Genomic DNA, 22,676 nt, shown 5'->3' with positions numbered 1-22,676 from the left:
GCCGCTCGTGGAGGTGGGTTTATTATGCTGACGGGAGAGCTCTCTCCCATCGGCATAGAGCGTCTCCACCGTTTGCGCTGCAGCGGTGCAGATATATCGGTACAGCTGCAGCGCTGTACTTATCAACAAGCTCTTAGGCTTACTAGCCTGTAATTGACAGGATTACAATGGGAGATGCTGCTGAGAGGGGTGTGTCCTAAGTCCCACCACTCAGAGTTTGGTGTCGGAATGGGCCTGTCTCTGTGATCCACACCTAGGAACCCCTCTCCTGGAGTAAGGGGGCTTAGGCATCTAAGCTGTTTCGTGCAAGATGGAGTTTCGCACTTGTGTCAATCCACATAAAATGGCCAGTGAGGAGGCAGCAGACCTTCTTCATCATGGTTAGCCTGGGGGAAGGGCACTCACCTGGTATGCGGGAGACCCTGGTTCAAGTTCTCCCTCTGCCTGATGAGGGGGAAGGGATTTGAACTGGAATCTCCCACCTCTCAAGAGACAATTGTGACATTGTCATGACCACTGTCAGTGGGACAGCCTGAGAGGCACATGCAATGTATATAAATGTATCTGTGAGGACAGACTCCTCAGCCACCTGACCCTCCCAAACATTGTTTTTCTTGCCTCAGGAACAAATTCAAACCCGACTGAACACCCTGAAGCAAGAGAGAGAAGAACTTCTGGAGTGGAAACAGGATGGAGAGAAGCAAAGCCAGGAATATCTGGTAGGTGTCCATTGTTATGGTCCAGCAGTTACATCAGTCAGAGTTGGTCTCTCTCTGTGCTGGGAGAGTGTCAGCCCTGGTCTATACACAGCACTGCCTGATTTAGCTCTGGCGACATCTACACTGCACAGCTCTGGGGGCGACCTGCAGGGCATGTGTAGCTACACGGCACAGTGAAAAGCAGGCTGTGTCCACGCTGTGGTGTGTAGCTACACGTGTGAATGAAAGGCTCCAGTAGGGGAAGGCAGCAGAGCTGCTGGAGCCTTTCCCCACTTCGGGAGCCTTTACCTGCGGTGGGAAGGCAGCGGGACACTACACTGCTATTTTTAACACTGTAGATGGGGGAGGCCCTGCTTGGGGCCGTATAGAGCCATGTCCGTAGGGTTTATACTCAGAGGGTTCAGGCATATCGTGACTCTACTTGCTTAAACCATGCCTCACCATCTACACTGCTATTTATGCCCATGTTAGCAGGGACACATAGTGTACGTCCTCTACACACCACCATAACATTTGTGTAGTACGGATGTACCTCAAATCACTTTGTAATGTAATGTCTTTATACTGGTGTAAACCCCTGACATGCAAACACTGTAAACCTAATTTAATTTGACCCTAGTGTGGTGTGTAGGGTTCACCTTGTCAAGTTAAACGGAGATAAAATGTGCTAACTAGGAGCAAGGTTGAGTTTAGATGAGGATTAGCTATAATGTATTAGATAAACTCAAGTGCTTTGCCTCTTGTAGACACACCCTTACAGGGTGAGATGTTTGTCTTTGTTTATCATCCCTCTGGGCTGATTCCTCCATTTGCTTCCAGTTTCAATTCAAAGCACTGATCTTATTCCCCACACATCAGTGGGTCCAAATCCAGCTACAAACACTGATTTCAGGGGAGATTTTTTTTTAAAGGCACGTATGGTGATTAGGTGCCTAATTCACTTTGATAGTCAATAGGACTTAGGTACCCAGTGGCTGTTTTGTATCTCTGAAATCCAACCCTGAATCTCCATCTATAACCACCAGAAACGACTGGTTTCCTCTGGGACAATGTAATTAACACAATGCCAGATGAAACATGTAAGAGCTGGAGAAAAAGCATTTTGCACAGTATATGTTGTACCTGGCGTTTTGTGTGGATAACCAGCAGAACTTTCCTTCAGTCTTCTCCACAACTCTCTGCCAATGTGTTCCTGATATGGAGTCAGACCCCACCCCTCCAACCTTTCTGCTATTGGAAGAATCTAAATGCATGGGTGGTAGGTTTGTAGAAATTTTGGTGCTGCCTAGAACCCGCCCCCCACAGCTCTTCCCCCCCCCAAACTCCGCCCCCGACCTGCCTAAGGCTCTGGGAGGGAATTTGGGTGGGGGAAGGGGTCTGGAGTGCAGGCTCTGGGATGGAGTTTGGGTGCAGGCTCCGGGCTGGGGGTGGGGGCGTAGGAGGGTGTGAGGGGTGCAGGCTCTGGCAGGGAGTTTGGAGGCAGGAGGGGGTGTGTGGGAAGTGGGAGGGGGTGCACGCTCTGGGAGGGAGTTTGGGGATAGGAGAGGGTGCAGGGTAAGGGCTGTGGGGCTGAGGATGAGGGGTTTGGGGTGTGGGAGGGGGCTCAGGGCTGGGGCAGAGGATATGGGTGAGGGGGGATGAGGCTCTGGCTGGGGCTGGGGGGTTTGGGGCATTGGAGAGGCTCAGGGCTAGGGCGGAAGGGCAGGGTAAGGGCAGCCTGCCTTGCCATTAGCGGTGGGGGGGCACTAGGACCCTGGGGCAGCAGAGAGCAGTTGATGCCAGGAGCTGGTGTAGTGTAGGATACCGCTCTGCGTAGGAATGTGCTATTCCGGCAGCACAAGCAGGCACAGGAGAGGCGCGCACCACTTTCTTTCAGGCAGGGACGCGGCGGAGGAGTGGGGGAGACGCGCGGGCGAAGGGGTGGCAGGCGGGGGCTGGGAACCGCTCTAGGCAGGGCCGGGGGAGAGACCCAGCTCCAAATATTGGTGGAGCAGGGCCCCTAGCCCTGAATATTCCTGGAGCCTGGGCACCACAAAAGAATATAACTCGCCGCCTATGTCTAGATGATCAGCAAAATATACTAAGCCACTCAGACCTGAAGACTCATCATTTTCGAGATATTGGGTGACATTTTCAAAAGTGCCTCAGTGATTTTGGACCCTAAGGTTTACAATGTTACAAGTGGTTAAGGGCCAGATTCTCAAAGGTATTTAGGGGCTTAAAATGCACAGAGGCCTAGTGAGATTTCCAAAAGCAACTAAGTAGCACCTAATATCCTCTGTAGTCTAGGAGACTTAGGCACCTAAGTGATACTGAAAATCCCTCTCAGGGCTTATATGCCTCTTTAGACATATAAATATCTTTTAAAAGCAGCTCCTTATTCATTTTTTAATGGGTTTCAGCTACTACATGATTTTGCTGTTTCTGAAAATTTACCCTAAGTTCTATTTTCAAAAGTCACTTTCAAAGAAACTTAGGCGCCTAAGCATCAAAAAGTAACTTTGAAAATGGGAATTGGACTCCTAAGTCACCAAGGCACTTTGGAACATGTTAGTCTCTCACCTGGCCTGAATGAATATCAGGCATGTTCTCCTGAAATCTATTCCGTATGTTCGTAGTAGGGTGAAATGAAAAGAGGGCTCGAAGAACTGTTCCCAGACTCGCCCCATGCCCCTGATAGGCTGTCCAACTTTCTCATTTGTGAAAACTGGATGCTGAGCGCTGGAACCTGCCCTGTCCCATGCTCCGCCTCTTTCCCTCGAGGCCTCGCCCCCCACTCCTCTTTCCCCTCTCACTGTCGCTTGCTGCTCTCTCCACCTCCCTCCCCCTGCCAGCTGAGCAGGGCTCTAGGGGTGTGGAGGTGACTGGGGAAGGGCGGGGGAGGGAAAGCCACGCTCCGGGGGTTGATGGGTGATTGGAGCAGGACGGGGGAGCTGCCTGTACTTCTCTCCCCCGCCCCAGAGCCATCCCTGAGTGCTCCTCCAGGCTCCCAGCAGCAGCTGCTGCTCTTCCCACCACCTGGTGTTGGAAGCCAGTTACTCTGGGTAATCAGACTTCTAGTGTCCAGGCAGCAGTGACTGGACACTGCCAGGTTCCCTTTTTGACTGGACTTTCTGGTTGAAAACTGGACATCTGGCAACCCTAGTCCCTGACGTGTCCTTTTCCTGTTTCTCTTCATTACAGGGAAAGATAGTAGCTGAGAGGCAGAAGATTGTGTCTGAATTTGAGCAATTGCGGCAGTTCCTGGAGGAACAAGAGCGACTCCTGCTGGCCCAGCTGGAAGAGTTGGACAAGGAAATTGTGAAGATACAGGATGAAAATGTCACCAAACTGTCTGAGGAGATTTCCCATCTCAGTGACTTGATCAGTGAGATAGAAGAGAAGTATCAGCAGCCAACAAGCCAATTCCTGCAGGTGAGACAATTAGAGACACCCAGATCCCTGCCCAGGGAAGGGAGAGATTCTGAGTGATTAACTTTGGAGTTTACTAACTTCTTTGAGAGCTCCCCCTCCACAATGGAGACTGTCAGGGTGTCCTTTAGCAAAACGAGGGAAAACAAAATTTTTGACATTTCTAATATTTGCGATGTGGAAACAGTCTTGTCGTTTTAAAGGCAGACGTTTCAACAATGCCTGAGACACCATATATGAGCCCCTTCGTTTTCAGTTTAATCCAGTTTTTACCAAAAAATTCCTGGGTTTCACAAAAAGTATTCTTTTTTTTTTCTGATTTTCATCCTACTTTTGTATCATTGAAATATATAAAAAACTTGTTTTATTAGGAAAATACAATCCATTGCATGAGATCTCTGTATTCCGATAATACATTATCTGTGTGTATATGCAAAGCTGCCTCCTGAAGTAAGAACATATTGTTCTAGAAGATACACATACTAACCAACAGGCACGCACACAAGGTCTGAAGTGCGTGTGCATCTGAACGTACTGATCAATCTCATACCCACCATGTACACATTTCAAACTGTTAGCAGACAATGGGTTAAAGATTTGACACACTAAAATGGGAAGAAAATGATAATCTGTATCAGAATAAGTTTCAGAACACAAGGAAGTATTCGAAAGGGTTAAAGAAAGAAAAACAGGATCAAAGGATGAAGTTGGGCCACACCATTTGCAGCGCATACACTCAATTATTAAATGTGAATGTTTATAGGATAATAGTTCTAAGTCTACACCAGTAAACTGTTTGTTCAAATAAAACTTTTAATTTGGGGATTAGAGATCTATTGTTTTCTTAAACTCAGAGGGGCACTGTGTTTTGAGCTCTGTTTTAGTTCTGCAGCAAACCACAGTGATGAACGGAATTCAAAGCATTAATCTACTGAATTTCGTGTCTTTTCATCTACCAAAACAAACCCCAATATTTACCCAGAGAGTTGTTTGCACTGATTTTCAGCTGTTTTTGTTGTGGTGGTAATTTTTCATGGGAATTTCAGTGTTTCACTAAAATAAAAACTGAAAATGAAGGGCCCTAATAATATGGAAGCAATAAAAGGCACAAGTCCAGTTTCTAGGAAGTAGGAGATTAAGAAAGCAAAGCTCTTTGCAGAGCCTGTTAAGAAATGGGAATGAATCCAGTTTCTAGAATTGCACACATGGAGAAAGGCAAATGCTCTGGACACAGCAGTTGCATGTGGAAGTCAGGGATTCATGTGTCTGATCAGTCTGTTTGAGCAAGTGCCCTTGGCACAGGCAAAATAGAATTTAGAAGGAGAAAACCCACAATCATGGTACATGCTTAGGGAATTTCATCCATCAAAGTCTGTAAATGGAATTTTAAAGGTGCAACTACAGAGAACTGCATCTAGAGCTCGACTAGGGATGGCAAAGTGAGTCCTCTCCAGAGCAGGACCAATCGCCAGCTTGTGGTTCGTGGAACTGAGCTCTTCTTTTTCTTCTTTCCTCTCTCTCTTCTAGGACATCAGAAGCACCTGGAGCAGGTACGTAGCTCCTTCCCACCCCCCCTTACGTGTCATGATGTTGGAAGGGGATTGGACTCCCGGGGTCAGATTTTGCAGGGTATTTAGACACCTGACATGTAGCTAGGCACTTGGTGGAATTTTCCAAAGCAGCTAGGCGAGTTAGGCACCTCCCATTGCAATCATTGGCAGTTGGGAGCCTAGCTTGGTTAGGTGCTTTTGAAATCCCAGGAGTCACCTTTAAAAATCAGGCCTTAAGTGACTTGCCCAAGGTCACGCAGGGAGGCTGTGGCAGAGCAGGGAGTGGAACGTAGGTTTGCAGACTCCTACAACAACCCCTTAACCACTGGAGCATCCTTTCCCACGAGATTATGCCCTTCTCTCTGACGGACAGCTTGTGGACCCCTTACTCTCCAACTCCCATTTGAGGATCTAGGCATTTAAATACTCCAGAGAGGAGGGCAGTTGACTCACCAGTGGGAGTTAGAGGCTCACAACGAACCCACAAGAGAGCAGCCTCTGGTAGCTCATTCTCACAAAAGAAAGAAAAGTTTTAGAGAATGTTTGGTTTTTTCCCCTCTAGGTGTGAGAAGGTGAAGTTTGAGAAACCAGTGGCCGTGCCAGAGGACCTGAGAGAGAGAGTCGGCGTCTCTTCTCAAAGAAATGTTTGTCTGCAGGAGGCTCTGAAGAAATTCAAAGGTAACTGAACAGTTATCTGGGCTCATGCTACAGTGATGGTACATCGAGATGTGCCTCTGACTGTGGAAGGAGATGGATTCTGGCCTATTAGTTCTCAGCTCGTCCCAGCTAGACGTCTTTGTGGGTGGGATGGGGAGGGCTCAGGGCTGATGCCAGTTCACCAGGCCTCCACTTGGATTGTCTCAGACCCAACCCTGGGTGTTAAAATTGGCCACTCAGAATTTCAGAGACACACAATCACCAGATGTTATAGAAAATCTTGAATTTAACCTCCCTGGCTGGGATTTTCCAAGGGACCTAAGGGATTTAGGCACCCATCTCTCTGACCGTCAATGGGAGTTGGCCACCACATGGCCTCAGCCCTTTTGAAAATCCCAGAGTCTGTATCTCAAGTTCCTCCATCTTTAAAAAGGAGGAAATAATGGCCAGCCTACCTTGTTGTGGTAATTAGTGAATGCCGCCCAGTGCTTTGAGATCCTTGGAGGCAGGTGGGAGATGGAGAGGTGCGAGATATTATATTTTGGACGATGATTTCACTTTAGTTTTGTCTCGCTGGAAAGGTCTCCCCATTCCAATCTGCCTCTCATCTATGGTCTTTTCCTTTGGGCCGTCTCAGAATTACAGCACGGTTCCATGCAGTGCTGCTGTAGCCATGTCGGTCCCAGAATATTAGACAAGGCCGGGGAGGTAACAGCTTTTATTGAAGCAACTCCTGTTGGTGACAGACAAACTTTTGAGCTACACAGACCTGAAGAAGAGCTCTGAGTAAGCTCCAAAGCTTGTCTTTCAAGCACAGTTACATTAATTAATGGTAGGAATGTCACCAGAGTCAAGACAACATGAAATCACCTCTTCCAATCCTTCCTTTCTCTAGAGACCCGGCCCTCTGAACTGACCTCTGAGCCCAAAGGCAGAGAGAAAGGGTGAGGGCTAGATTCACAAAAGGACTTGGGGCTACCTGCCATTTTAGGCACCTGAATCCCAGAATCAGATCCCACTGGGATTCACAAAGCCCCCCGCTCAGCTGCAACCAAACCTTGTAGGTGCCTAAAATCACTCATCACCTCTGTTTTTGTGGTAAATGTTCCCTAGGCACTTATGTTTCTGCCTCTGTGCATGCGCCCTGCAGTTCCAGTCTCGCTGTCCAGACACCTAGGCCCCAGAGAGATACACGAACAGGGGAAAGAAAGGCGTTCCTCCTCCTAACTCGCCTACAGGGCCCAATCTGAGATGCCTGCTCTGAGAATACTTACTGGCTCAGGCCGTATAGGCAAACACTTACCCAAAAGAACCAGGCCCGAGGGACATTGATGCTCCCTTATAATATACATCATAGCTCTGTGATTAGGGTATTGACCTGGGATATGGGAGACCACCAGTTCAAATCCCTTGTCTCCCACAGGAGAAGAAGGGATTCCAGCAGGGGTCTGATATAGGCCTCTCTGTTTCCTCTTTCAAATCTGATCCATGGTGTATAAATAATTGAGCAGAGGGACAGGCTTCTGGGTCTCCCACCTCCCAAGGGTGTGCTCTAACCACCTGGCTACAGAGACGTTCTCGTGATTTCTCTCTGCCTCCGGCCCAATGAATTATTGATTATCCCCAGTGGAACCTCTCCCACAGGAGGGCATGTGGGCACCCCGCATCAGAAAATCCTACAGCCCAAAGGTTAGGGCACTCCTTGAGAGGTGGTAGATCCCATTTCAGATCCCTGCTCCCTCTGTGGCACAGGGTTAACTTGAACCAGGGGTCTCCCAAAGGCCAGCTGAGTGCTCCAACCACTGGGGTAAAAGTTATGAGCAAGGTGGGTTTCCTCCCCCGAGGCATCTTGCAAAAAAATGGCACAGTTGCCGGACACCAAGAGAGGGCTCGCAGCTGAGAATCCCACACCGAGGGAGGCACCTACAGTGCTGCCCAGATTCAGTCGCTGGTACTCCCTGAGAGCACCGGGGCTTGGCACACCCCCATACCTTGGCCTTTCCCACTGGCTGGTGTAAGCAGGGAGTTGCCTAGCATGCTGGCTTTTATGAATCTCATTCCAAGGCGCATCTCTCTCCCTGTTCATGGTACAGATTGCCTGGGTGCCTGACTCCTGCTTCGTGAATCACAGTGACTTTATCAATTCATAGATTCTAGGACTGGAAGGGACCTTGAGAGGTCATCGAGTCCAGTCCCCTGCCCTCATGGCAGGACGAAATACTGTCTAGACCGGGGTAGGCAACCTATGGCATGCGTGCCAAAGGCAGCACGCAAGCTGATTTTCAGTGGCACTCACACTGCCCGAGACCTGGCCACCGGTCCGGCGGCTCTGTATTTTAATTTAATTTTAAATGAAGCTTCTTAAACATTTTAAAAACCTTATTTACTTTACATACAACAATAGTTTAGTTATATATTATAGTGTTATAGAAAGAGACCTTCTAAAAACATTAAAATGTATGACTGGCACGCGAACTGTTAAATTAGAGTGAATAAATGAAGACTTGGCACACCCCTTCTGAAAGGTTGCCGACCCCTGGTCTAGACCATTCCTGATAGACATTTATCTAACCTACTCTTAAATGTCTCCAGAGATGGAGATTCCACAACCTCCCTATGCAATTTATTCCAGTGTTTAACCACCCTGACAGTTAGGAACTTTTTCCTAATATCCAATCTAAACCTCTCTTGCTGCAGTTTATGCCCATTGCTTCTTGTTCTATCCTTAGAGGCTAAGGTGAACAAGTTTTCTCCCTCCTCCTTATGACACCCTTTTAGATGCCTGAAAACTGCTATCATGTCCCCTCTCAGTCTTCTCTTTTCCAAACTAAACAAACCCAATTCTTTCAGCCTTCCTTCATAGGTCATGTTCTCTAGACCGTTAATCATTCTTGTTTCTCTTCTCTGGACCCTCTCCAATTTCTCCACATCTTTCTTGAAATGCGGTGCCCAGAATTGGACACAATACTCCAGCTGAGGCCTAACCAGCGCAGAGTAGAGTGGAAGAATGACTTCTCGTATCTTGCTCACAACATACCTGTTAATACATCCCAGAATCATGTTTGCTTTTTTTGCAACAGCATCACACTGTTGACTCATATTTAGCTTGTGGTCAACTATAACCGCTAGATCCCTTTCTGCCGTACTCCTTCCTAGACATTCTCTTCCCATTCTGTATGTGTGAAACTGATTGTCCTTCCTAAGTGGAGCACTTTGCATTTGTCTTTGTTAAACTTCGTCCTGTTTACCTCACACCATTTCTCCAATTTGTCCAGATCATTTGAATTATGACCCTGTCCTCCAAAGCAGTTGCAATCCCTCCCAGTTTGGTATCATCTGCAAACTTAATAAGCGTACTTTCTATGCCAATATCTAAATCGTTAATGAAGATATTGAACAGAGCCGGTCCCAAAACAGACCCCCGCAGAACCCCACTTGTTATGCCTTTCCAGCAGGATTGGGAACCATTTATAACTACTCTCTGAGTACAGTTATCCAGCCAGTTATGCACCCTCCTTATAGTAGCCCCATCTAAGTTGTATTTGCCTAGTTTATCGATAAGAATATCATGCGAGACCGTATCAAATGCCTTACCAAAGTCTAGGTATACCACAGCCACCACTTCTCCCTTATCTACAAGACTCGTTATCCTATCAAAGAAAGCTATCAGATTGGTTGGACATGATTTGTTCTTTACAAATCCATGCTGGCTATTCCCTATCACCTTACCATCTTCCAAGTGTTTGCAGATGATTTCCTTAATTACTTGCTCCATTATCTTCCCTGGCACAGAAGTTAAACTAACGGGTCTGTAGTTTCCTGGGATGTTTTTATTTCCCTTTTTATAGAGGGGCACTATATTTGCCCTTTTCCAGTCTTCTGGAAGCTCTCCTGTCTCCCATGATTTTCCAAAGATAATAGCTAGAGGCTCAGATACCTCCTCTATTAGCTCCTTGAGTATTCTAGGATGCATTTCATCAGGCCCTGGTGACTTGCAGGCATTTAACTTTTCTAAGTGATTTTTAACTTGTTCTTTTTTATTTTATCTGCTAAACCTACCCCCTTCCCATTAGCATTCACTATGTTAGGCATTCCTTCAGACTTCTCGGTGAAGACTGAAACAAAGAAGACATAAAGCATCTCTACCATTTCCAAGTTTCCTGTTACTGTTTCTTCCTCCTTACTGACACTGTCCTTGGTCTTCTGCTTGATTCTAATGTATTGATAAAAAGTCTTCTTGTTTCCCTTTATTCCTATAGCTAGTTTGAGCTCATTTTGTGCCTTTGCCTTTCTAATCTTGCCCCTGCATTCCTGTGTTGTTTGCCTATATTCATCCTTTGTAATTTGTCCTAGCTTCCATTTTTTATATGACTCCTTTTTATTTTTTAGATCATGCAAGATCTCGTGGTTAAGCCAAGGTGGTCTTTTGTCTTAACCATGAGATCTTTCTAGGTGTCTAAACATTGGCTGTTGTGATGCTAAGCATCACCTTGCCTAAGTTTCTTTGTGAATCAAGTCCTGTTTTCATGAGGCTATTTTCCTACAAGAAAGGGGGAAATCACCTCTCCTCTGATCTTTTCTTTCTCTAGAGACCCTGCCCTATCAACTGCGCTTTCTGATCTCAAAGGCAGAGAAAGAGGGTAAGTTTTCATGAGGATATTTTCGTACAACAATTATTTAATTAAAATCTCAGGATTAATTTTTTAGAAGAAGCTTCTGAATTCAAACAAGAGGTTTCCACCAATACAGAGTCATGGATTCCAAGGTTAGAAGGAATCATTATATCATAAGAACGGCCAGACTGAATCAAACCAATGGTCCATCTAGCCCAGTATCCTGTCTTCCAACAGTGGCCAATGCCAGGTGCCCCAGAGGGAATGAACAGAACACGTGATCATCCAGTGATCCATCCTGTCGCCCATTCCCATTTTGTGAGGTATGAACGTGCACATACTATTTACAATTGGAAAGTAGGGTACATTTTTTAGGTCCAAAAATCAGTTTTTAGGGCACACTCAGGTCACATTTCGCTGCTTCTCTCAGTAATTATAAGGACTAGAAATTTGCTCTATTTTTATTTTTTGTATGAAAGACAAGCTTCACTGCTGGAAAACGTCATTAACACAGAGTGCAGGTTGTCCATCAGTGCCTTGTACGCTTCCAGAACATGAAGGGAACCCATATTTCAAGCTCTGAAAACTGGGAAATAACGAGTTAAGGAAGCATCTCCCACCAGCTCCTATGCTATACTTCCCTCCTCCCCTAGTGTCAGGAGTATGGACTCGTGTGCTGGGCTCCATCCATCCCCAGCTGGTGGAAGATCCCTTGGGGAGGAGACCATGCTAAGGCCAGTACTGAACCAGGCAGAGAATCAGGACTGCAGCGGCAGTCAAAAAAGCAAACAGAATGTTGGGAATCATTAAGAAAGGGATAGATAATAAGACAGAAAATATCATATTGCCTCTCTATAAATCCATGGTACAACTACATCTTGAATACTGCATGCAGATGTGGTCTTCCCATCTCAAAAGAGATATATTGGAATTAGAAAAGGTACAGAAAAGGGCAACAAACAACTAGGGGTATGGAACAGCTGCCATATGAGGAGAGATAAATGAGATTGGGACTTTTCAGCTTAGAAAAGAGATGACTAAGGGGAGATATGATAGAGGTCTATAAAATCATGATGGGTGTGGAAAAAGTAAATAAGGAAGTGCTATTTACTTCTTCTCATAACATAAGAACTAGGGGTCACCTAATGAAATTAATAGGCAGCAGGTTTAAAACAAACAAAAGGAAGTATTTCTTCACACAACGCACAATCAACCTGTGGCTCTCCTTGCCAGAGGATGTTGTGAAGGCCAAGACTAACAAACTTCAAAAAAGAACTAGATAAATTCATGGAGGATAGATCCATGAATGGCTGTTAGCCAGGATGGGCAGGGATGGTGTCTCTAGCCTCTGTTTGCCAGACACTGGGAATGGGCGACAGGGGATGGATCACTTGATGAATACCTGTTCTGTTCATTCCCTCTGGGACACCTGGCATTGACCACTCTATTGGCCTAGATGGACCATTGGTCTGACCCACTAGCTACCTAATGTTCTCTTCACTCTGCTCCGTGGAGCTGTTGTGAACCAGAGAAGCCAGGCTACTGTCTCTTCTCAGATGTATGCAATTGAATGCAATTTAACAGCAGGGAGTAAGGAGCTCAGTTAGATACATGTATAACTAGATTCTCTAGAGAGCCATGGTCTGGCAAGGGAAGGCTTTTTACTGGATGAATGGAGAAAGGACCGAAATTGCGACCTCCTCTTCCCATCCACTGACCAGAAGCCGGTCTACTGCCTTCCTCCATAGAGATCCCATATCTGCTTCCCTCTGCAACAAATCCCCAAATCAATATTGTAAGAATAATCCACCATGCACATATAAAACCCCAGCCACATGCAGTGATCATCTGCTCTCTGGACTGGGGAAGGAGGAAACACTCTGGGGCCTGGAGTCCCTTTTTGGTGTGTTAGAGAATCTCCAGGAGTCTTAATAGCTCCTCTGAAATCAACAGGGGTGTCGGGAGGCAGGCTGGACCCCCACTCCTGGTCCTCACCAGACTAGCTACCACATTAAGTGTGACTAGCGCAGACACAATTTAGTACTTTTCAAATGCATTAGCTGGTGTCCCTGTTAACGTCCTCTTCCTGGTGTCTGCTGCCTCCCCTGCTCTGTTCTATTGCTGGATGTGGAGCACCCCCAGCAAGGGAGAGGGATCGGGGGAGGAGACTGAGATCCCCTCTGCCACGGATCCCCAGGATTGGTGCTACGGCCCCAGCTTTGGAACAGTCTGTGGGAGGAGCCCCTTCAATGGGCCAGACCCCCAACGTCAGCCCACTCTTCCTGCAGAGTAAGCCACGCGGCTTCACCAACTCCTCAGGCTGGACCTCTGGGCCTTCAGCCCTCCTGCCTCACAACATGAACTGTGTGCAGTGTGTCCAACTGAGACAGACCCCTGAGGGAGACTTCTATGATCTTAGGGAGCAACACACCTCTGCAAGCACCTGCAGCGACACTCAGCCACCGCTGTCACTGTCAAGCAACTGGGTTTTAGTCCACTGCTCTGCACCACAGCACAGGGAGACCTTGGTTAGCACAGAGAAATGAAAGTTACAGCATAGTCCATTGTTCAAGCTCTGTCTCCCTCTCCATCTGATCTGCTTTCTCAGACTCCCAGGTGTGCCCCCAATATAACCAATTCTGTAGGTGCTCCGGGGCTAGAGCACCTATGGGAAAAAAATAGTGGGTGCTCAGCACCCCTCGGCAGCCCCATGGATCAGAACCTCCCTCTCCTCTCGTCCCACCCGCCGGCGGCCTGGCCAATCAGTTCATTCCCCTCCCTCCCAGCACCTCCTACTTACTGCGATCAACTGTTCAGTGGTGGGCAGAGGAGCAGGGGCAAGAAGAGGCGGGATAGGATGGATACGTGGTCGAAGGGGTGGAGTGAGGGTGGGACCTGGGGCGGAGCGGGGGTCAAGCAGCACCCAGGAAGTCAGCTCCTCTGCTCCCCACTGCTTCCTGCAGCCAACACGTAACTTCCGCTTCACCCCTCCCCCACCTCTAGTCCTTTGTTCCCGAGCTGGGGTGATGCAGCTCAGTCGCAGAGGTGGGGAAGTCCGTAGCTCTCCGGGGTGCTGGTTGCTGTTTCTATGTCCAGGCAATTGGACTTGCCATTGTCTTCTGAGGACCTCAGGCCCCAGACAGCGACATGGGCAGCTTAGCCTGCCCTGAGAGCAAACACTCCCTTTTCACCTATTGGGTAACAACACGGCATATAGGGAAACTGAGGCACATTGGCTTCATAAAAAAATTCCCCAAAAAATCCCGGTTTGTCACCCCCTCCCCGCAACAATACCTCCTAGATGCCTGGTGGGAACGACAGGGAATTTTCTGTTCAGCTTTAGCCAACAGGCAGCTCCCCAGGACTGACACTCAGGGCCCACCCCAGCCCGCCCGGGGCTACTGGGGAGTAGGGCCGGCTCTATGCACCAGCAAAACAAGCTGGTGCTTGGGGCGGCATGGCTGGTGCCAGAATGCCGCCCCTAAAAATGTGCCCCGGCCGCCCTAGCTCACTTCCGCTACTGCTGCCACGGCGCGCGAAACAGCTGAGTTGCGCGCCGCTACTTGCCCTCCCTCCCAGGCTTGGGAGCCTGGGAGGGAGAGGGGAGAAGCGGTGCTCGCGCCGCGGCCACTCGGAGTCTCCCCCTCCCTCCCAGGCTCTCAAACCTGTGGGGGGGGAGACTCCGAGTGGCCGCGGCGCGGGCGCCGCTTCTCCCCCACCCTCTCTCCCTCCTAGGCTTGAGAGCCTGGGGGGGAGGAGGCAGGGCTGGGGATTTGGGGAAGGGGCGGTGTTGAGGCGGGGCCGGGGGTGGGGTAATTAAAGAACCGGGGGGGTGGCCAAAATTGTTTTTGCTTTGGGCGGCAAAAATTCTAGAGCCGGCCCTGCTGGGGAGTGTAAGAAATGGTCCTAGCCTCCCCCAGGGCTGAGCTCTGCCTGGAAGGGTCTGTCTGCACTGTAGAGTGAACCCTGGGGATCGGCACCCGGGTTAGCCTGGGCTGGGCGCAAGTAGGGTTACCATATTCAAACATTTAAAAAAGAGGACACTCCATGGGGCCCCGGTCCTGCCCCCGGCTCTGCCCCAACTCCGCCCCTTCCCCGCCCCCGCCCCTGCCCCAACCCCACTCCTTCTCCGCCCCCATTCCAACCCCTTCCCCAAAGTCCCTGCCCCAACTCTGCCCCCTCCTCTGAGCACCCCGCATTCCCCCTCTTCCCTCCCGCTGTGATCTTGGTTGGGGGTTGCTAAGTGCTTCCCTGCTCGCCCCGCAGCCCCTATGCCCTTGCCTGTCCTGCTCCTCCTCACCCTGCAGCCTCTGCACCACCCTGCCCCTGCAGCCTCTGTGCCCCCTGCTCCCCACTCGCCCTGCAGCCTCTGCACCCCCCACCCCTGCAGGCTCTGTGCCCCCTGCTCCCCACTGGCCCTGCAGCCTCTACACCCCCCCGCCCCTGCAGCCTCTGTGCCCCCTGCTCCCCACTGGCCCTGCAGCCTCTACACACACACACACACACACACACACACACCCCCCCGCTCACCCGGCAGAGGGAGAAATGCAGGTTCCACGTGGACTCAAACACTTCCATGCTGCTCTGTGGGGGAGGAGGGAGCGGGGAAGGGGGAGGGACTCTGGCTGCTAGAGGCCCTAGTGGCTGCGAGCGGCTTTCAATCAGGCCAGGCGTCCAATCAGCCGCGCCGCACTCCGCAGGAGGGGAAGGGGGAAATCCCGGACATTTCTACTTCATTAGAAATCCCCCCCGGACGGCCATTTAAGGCTGAAAAAGCCGGACATGTCTGGGGAAACCCGGATGGCTGGTAACCCTAGGCGCAAGGAGCCATGCTGCTGAGCCTGACCTCACTTACTGTGTCCTCACTCGTGCTGCTGAGTCTCCAGGACGTCTGGGAGCACGTCCCATGGCTGGTGGTGCCGCCGTGAGCTGAGCTATTCTGTGTTTCTTTCCCAGTGATTCGTGGGGTACCTGGTCTGTCTTTCACAGAGGAATTGTGGGAAGGCACTGGAGGGCTATTTTGCCTCTGGTCAGGCTGGCAGTGAGGGGAGGAGGGTTTTCACCTTCCTCTGCAGCACATGGATGCGGGTGACGTACCAGGATTGTTTGGGGGTATCTCACTGAATCATTTCCCTGCATTGTGGGGCCTCAGGCACTGGTACCTCGGTGCCTCCTCTTCTCTGCCTGTGGCACATAAATAGTCCAGTCTGCTGTAGGCTGTCCTGCTTTGGGCTAATGTTGGTTGTTGGGGTAGGTGGGTGCTGGGTGGGGTTGGTGGCCTGTGATATACGGGGGTCAGATTAGATGACCTGGTTCCCTTCTGGCCTCAGACTCTCTGACTCTCAGCACTGGAGTGGTTTAGCCTGCACAGAGGTGCCAACTTCCCCAGTTTCCAGTGGGTTGCTTGACCTCACTCTGCCCCAGTCCCTGACCCAAGCCCCCACCCCTCCCCCCCACCTCTTCCTACCCCCACAGCTTCCCCTACCCCTCAGAACCTCCTACCCACCTCTGAACAACGGATCCGTGGCAGGAAGAAGGCGCTGGGAAGGAGGGGGAGGAGCTGATTGGCAGGGCCCGTCAGTGCGTGGGGGGTGCTGTGGGGAGTGGGGGAGGAGCTAATCGGTAGGACCTGTCGGTGGGTGCCAAGCACCACTATTTTTTTTCTGTGGGTGCTTCTGCCCTGGAGCACCCATGGAGTCGGTGCCTGTGCTGGGTGTAGAGCACCCCTGAACTCAGATGAGGTGTTTATGCATCTGGACAGGAAGGGCATCAGGGTTAGCAGCTGAGTAAGCGCCTGGGTTAACTCTGCAGTGTGGACAGATCTTAACACTCTCCTTCTGTCTCTCTTTCTCCTCTTGCAGTGCAGGCCACTCCTGATCCAGACCTGGCAAATCCTTGTTCCATCGTGTCCACAGATGAGCGTGTGATACAGAAATACCAAGACACAAGATATTTCTTGCCACAGAGCAGGTTTTACCCTGCTGCCTGTGTGCTGGGCTTCACCTCAGGGAGATGTTACTGGCAAGCAGAGGTGGGGAACAAACATCTTTGGGTTTTGGGCATTGCCAAAGCGTCTGTGATACACGAGGGAGCGATAAGCTGTACACCAGAGGAGGGGATCTGGGCTTTGCAGAGTACAGGGAATGAGTACTGGGCCCTCACCTCCCCTAAGACTGCTCTGGGCCTACGTCGTAGCCCCAGTAACATTGGAGTTTACATGGATTATGAAGGGGAGAAAGTTACATTTTATGATATTACATCTTCTGGCACAGAGCCAATCTTTACTTTCACATCTTCTTTCACTGGGAAGATCATCCCCTTCTTTGGGAGCCGGCGTGTCAAATATCGGAATCAATTCTTTGTTTATCCCGATGATCTATCTGATTAAAACCATGGCAGAGGAGTGAGTATCACTCTCAATATGAGATACCTAAAGTAGAGCAAAGATGTGGGAAATATATAAATTATGGCTATCATGCATTGCCAGCCTTAAGCATATGAAAATGATGTGTCTGGCTCCCCAAAATCATGTTTGTCTTAATCTTTTTTAATATTAAGTTATTTTTCTCTGCCTTCTGGTTTCTGAGCTTTCTGGATGTACTTGTTTCCAGTCTTCAAGCTTTTCTACACAAACATGAAGGCTGGAAATGTATCTGTAATACAATCTGAGCTCCCTTGCAATCTATCTACTCCAGCAGCTGGGACTGTAAGAAAAACACCGAGTGTTGTGAGACTCTCAATAAAATGGTGAGGGAGAACAAGAGTGACTTGCTCAGCATTATGCTGGTGAATGGAGTTTCTTGGCCCTCTTACATGCTTATCTCTGTAACTCTGGGATCCTCCAGACACACACGAACTGGCCAACCAGCAGACACCAGGAGCCACTCCCAGGGTCACAGCAGAGCCTGCTTGTCTTAGGGCAGGTCTACACTTAAAATACTGCACCGCCGCTGTTGCGCCGCTGTAATGCTTAAGTAAAGACGCTCCTACGCCGACAGGAGAGCTTCTCCCATCAGTGTAGTTAATCCACCTCTGTGAGAGGCGATAGCTATGTCCAGGGGAGGAGCTCTCCCGTCAACGTACCGCTGTCTACACCGGGAGTTCAGTTGGTACGACTGCGTTCACTGAGGGGTGTGGATTTTTCACAGCCCTGAGCAATATAGTTCTACTAATGGAAGTTTATAGTGTAGACCTGGCCTAACTTGTGACTCACTTAGGGTCATCCATCAAAGTCCTCTGCTCTTTACTTATGAATATAAAAAATATAGTGGTGTTTCCCTCTCCCTCCAGTTCCCTAACTCAATGCTCCTATTTTGCTCTGTTTGGTTATTTGGATGCTGTAGGTTCAAATGAGTAAATTCACAGAATAAAGTTTATTTCTAGCTTCTGGTCTTGGACTTTGTCCCAAGGGTATTAGATCTGTACGGCTCTGCCCTGAAAGGCTAGACAGACCCACAAGCAAATGCCTTGAAGGGGCTTGAAGAAAAGCCGCTGGGTATCTTTAAGCGTAAGCTCTAAAAGCAAAGCTTGAGGAATGAATAAATAAAATAAAAAAATCAAGCAATGCTTTCCCGGGCAAGAAAAGAAGCAACAACATCGTCATTGTGAAAGAAATCTGTTAGCAACTTCCAGCTGGCAAGGAACAGAAGGAAACTGGCAATAAAGTAGCCAACTCACATTATCAACTGCAGCGATATTACGGGGTGGCACTTAGCCGCACCATTGTTTTGCAGCAGCATTTCTTTCCCAAACCAAATTACTCCTTTTTCTTTAAATTCACATTCACAGTCTGATTGGCTAGAAACCTGATACGCCACCTGAGGGCATAGGGTAGGGTCGGGGTACAAAGCTGGAGTCATTTGGTCAACAGCGCCTCCCAACATGAGCTATTATTAAAACGCTGTGGGCTAGGTATGAAATACCAGCACAATCTTGTTCATGGCTGGTTGAGGGAGATTCCCAGCACACCCTGTAGCCTACAGGCTGGAAGGCAGAAGAACTCAATCTTTTCTGCTGCGGCTTCTCAGCAGTTTGTATTGGCTGAGGCATCGCGCCCTTGGGGAGGTACCCGTCATCACTACCCCCTTTTTGCAGATGTGATAAGAGGATGCAGAAGGTGAACTCAGACAAAGCGGAAGATAATTCGTAGATTCCAAGGCCAGAAGGGTCACTGTGATCTTCTAGTCTCCTGTGTCACACGGGTCACTGAACTTACCCCAAATAATTCCTAGAGCATCATTTTGATTTATTTTTTCCAAATCTTGATTTAAAACTTGTCAGTGACCCCTTGGCAAATTGCTCTACTGCAGGGGTCTCAAACACGCGGCCCGCGGGCTGCACGCATTAGAAATGTACACCTTAATGGCAGGTCTCTGTCTAATACAGCAGACCCACACCTCAATCACTGAACCCCTCCGCCTTTGGAAATGAACCTACCAGCACAACTAGCCGCACAGGCCAGGGGTTCAGGCTTGGTGCCTGGCCCAGCTGCACAACACTGAAACAAAGGTGCAGTTGATTCAGGCTTGAAGCATGGCCTAGACACCCAGCCCTGGGACTGGCTTGACAGCTGAGACCAGGCAAGTTCAGTGCATGGAACAAGCACAGCCCTGAGATTGGGGGAAGGGGAGGTAGCTGAGAAGAGGTCGGCTCTGTGCATGTCCCAGGCACACAGCACTGCAAGCGGGCTGGGAGAGCTGACAGCCGGCCGACTTGGGACATGGTAGACACTCAGCGCTGAGAACGTGCAGAGTTGGGGCATGACACACACGTAGCACTGACTGGGGCGGGGGCAGCTGCAAATAGTCATGCCTAGTGCACGGCAGATACACGCGGTGCCAGGACGGGTGGAAGCAGGAACACTCTGTGCATGGCGCAGACACACAGTGCTGACAACAGAAGCAAGTGATACTGGGGTGTCTGATGAGAATGGGCAGGCTCGGGGCATGACACAGACTCTGTACCTCAGTTTCCCCATCTGTAAGCTAGCTGGGCTCTTCCAAGGCAGGGCCAACCTCCTTTGACTTGTGTGGAGGTCAAGAAATAAGTTTGTCTTGTGCGGGGCTCCAGCGGGGGTTCCACATTCACAATCGCCCCCTGTTGGGAAGTGAGGGGAGGGCGCTGTGAGGTACATCAGAAAGGAGGACACTGCAGGGTTGTGCTTGGCAAGACGAATTTTGGATGATCTTGATGTGGCCTTGATTCAGAGGAGCGAGGAAGGGAAATTACATCATGTTACAACATTGTATCCCACCATCCAGAGTCATCCTTATAACCAGCCGCATCCCCAGCGGAGATCCAGTCACTGTTCTTTTCCCACCATGGTTAATTTCCTGTTCTGGGCCCAGGCGGCTGCTTGTCCCAGGCCCCCTCAGTCTGTCCCAAGATGCCCCCTCCTGCAGCTGGGATAAACAAGGGGGCTGGGAGACTCTCTGTAGCCCCTTACCCTGTACAATGCAGGGGTCCCAGTACCAGATCTCCTCACACACACTGTCCTGGGCCATTGGTCCTCTGCCCTGAGCTGGGATGAATCTCTCTCTAAAGGGGAGAGAGGAGCTCTTGTCTGCATGATCCATTGAGTCCATGGCCTTTCTGCTGAGCCTCACACAGAGGGGTGTGATCAGTGGAGACTTTGCTGGTTACTTTGGTGTGTAATGGAGTCACCTACACCCCAGGAACCAGGCTGAACCCTGGTCTACACTACGGGGTTAGGTTGAATTTAGCCATGTTAGGTCAATTTAAAAATGACTGTATCCACACAACCAACTCCGTTCCGTCGACCTAAAGGGCTCTTAAAATCTACTTCTGTACTCCTCCCAACGAGGGGAGTAGCGCTAAATTTGACCTTGCTGGGTCAAATTTGGGGTAGTGTGGACGCAAATCGATGGAATTTGCCTCTGGGAGCTATCCCAAAGTGCTCCATTGTGACCACTCTGGACAGCACTTTGAACTCCGATGCACTAGCCAGGTACACAGGAAAAGCCCCGGGAACTTTTGAATTTCATTTCCTGTTTGATCAGCGTGGCAAACTCAGCAGCACAGGTGACCATGCAGTCCCCCCAGAATTGTAGAGCTCCCCCTATCATCACCATCCCTGAGGTTATCGCAGATTAGAAGGCGAAAAAAACGCACTCGCGATGACATGTTTTCCAAGCTCATGCAGTCCTCCTGCACTGATAGGGCACAGCTTAATGCAGGGGGTTATTTTCTGTGGCCCGTGAGCTCCTCGCGGCCCCCCACCCTTCCCTGCCTGCCTGCCCTGCCCCTGCGCCAGGAAGCAGCTGGAACATGGGGAAGGGGGGGCACATTGGTGTGTGTGTTGATGTTGCTTCAGGCACCGCCTCCAGCAGCTCCCATTGGCTGCAGTTCCCCATTCCTGACCAATGGGAGATGCTGGGGGCGGTGCCTGAAGCAACAGCAATACACACATCCTGGAGCGGCATGGGGGTGGGGTAGGCAGGGCAGACAGGCAGGCAGGGAGCCTGCCCTGCCCCGGTGCGCGCCGGGCCAGAGCCTGTCCCCGAACCCCTGCCCTGAGCCCCCTGCTGCACCCCATACCCCTCCTGAACCCCAACCCTCTGCCCTGAGCTGCCTGCCGCACCTCACACCCCTCCTGCACCCCAACCCCCTTCCCTGAGCTGCCTGCCGCACCCTGCACCCCAACCCCCTGCCCTGAACCCCCTGCCGCACCCTGCACCCTCCTGCACCCCAACCCACGGCCCTGAGCCCCCTGCCGCACCCCTCACCCCTCCTGCACCCCACACCCCAACTCCCTGCCCTGAGCCCCTGCCACACCCCACACCCATCCTGCACCCCCTGGGGGCAGGGAGGGGGCAGAGTTGGGGTGGGGATTTCAGGGAGGGGGTTGGAATGGGGGCAGGGAAGGGATGGGAAAAGGCAGGGCAGGGGTGGGGCCTCATGGAAGGGGTGAAGTGGGGGCGGGGCCGAGGGCGGCAGGGGGGAGGCGTCAGTAATGCGGCCCTTGGGCCAATGTACTGGTCCTCATGTGGTAATTTGAGTTTGAGACTCCTGGCTTAATGCATGGAGGCATTCAGGGCGATTTTATAGAAGTTGATTTTTAGAAACTGATTTTATACAGTCGATTGCGTATGTCCACACTAAGCGCATTAAGTCGGCGGAGTGTTGTTAGGGTATAAATATTCGGACCTGTCTGTAATAGGGTTACCATATTTTGTGCCTCCTAATGGAGGACACTCCCGGGGGCCCCGGCCCCGCCCCCAGCCCCGCCCACGCCCACGCCCCAACTCCGCCCCCTCCCAAAGTCTCCGCCCCCTCCCCTGCTTGAAGCCTGAAGCAGGTAAGGGGGGCGGGGGGGAGGAGGCGCGGCCCAGGCTGGCCCCCGGCAGCTCCAGCCTGGGTCGGCTCGGGCCCTGGCCGACCACCCCCGGTTCCCAGCCCCGCGGGCCCAGCTCCCCGACCCCGGCCCGGCTCCCAGCCCCGCGGGCCCAGCTCCCGGCTCCCCGACCCCGGCCCGGCTCCCAGCCCCGCGGGCCCGGCTCCCCGACCCCGGCCCGGCTCCCAGCCCCGCGGGCCCAGCTCCCCGACCCCGGCCCGGCTCCCAGCCCCGCGGGCCCAGCTCCCGGCTCCCCGACCCCGGCCCGGCTCCCAGCCCCGCGGGCCCGGCTCCCCGACCCCGGCCCGGCTCCCAGCCCCGCGGGCCCAGCTCCCCGACCCCGGCCCGGCTCCCAGCCCCCCGACCGCGGCCC

At 50.9% G+C, this 22,676-nt stretch overlaps 2 protein-coding genes across 3 annotated transcripts in view; one reads left to right on the top strand and one right to left on the bottom strand.

Moving 5' to 3' along the window:
• Positions 1-18,332, top strand: part of LOC117886944 (zinc finger protein RFP-like) — a 90,109-nt gene extending 71,777 nt beyond the window's left edge. For both annotated transcript variants that reach the window (XM_034789115.1, XM_034789116.1), the window contains exons 2-7: positions 624-719; positions 3,903-4,133; positions 5,658-5,680; positions 6,243-6,358; positions 10,927-10,977; positions 16,812-18,332. In XM_034789115.1, coding sequence (XP_034645006.1) covers positions 624-719; positions 3,903-4,133; positions 5,658-5,680; positions 6,243-6,358; positions 10,927-10,977; positions 16,812-17,338 — 1,044 coding nt within the window. In that variant the 3' untranslated portion in view covers positions 17,339-18,332. The remainder of the gene's footprint in view (positions 1-623; positions 720-3,902; positions 4,134-5,657; positions 5,681-6,242; positions 6,359-10,926; positions 10,978-16,811) is intronic.
• LOC117886991 (zinc finger protein 445-like) overlaps positions 1-22,676 on the bottom strand; it is a 731,357-nt gene that overhangs the window by 265,282 nt on the left and 443,399 nt on the right. The gene's annotated exons all lie outside the window — the stretch shown is intronic.

This window comes from Trachemys scripta, chromosome 14 (genome assembly GCF_013100865.1).
Source record: "Trachemys scripta elegans isolate TJP31775 chromosome 14, CAS_Tse_1.0, whole genome shotgun sequence".
Classification (NCBI taxonomy): domain Eukaryota; kingdom Metazoa; phylum Chordata; order Testudines; family Emydidae; genus Trachemys; species Trachemys scripta.
Note: the sequence above shows the minus strand (reverse complement) of the source record. Positions and strands in the feature narration are given on the sequence as shown.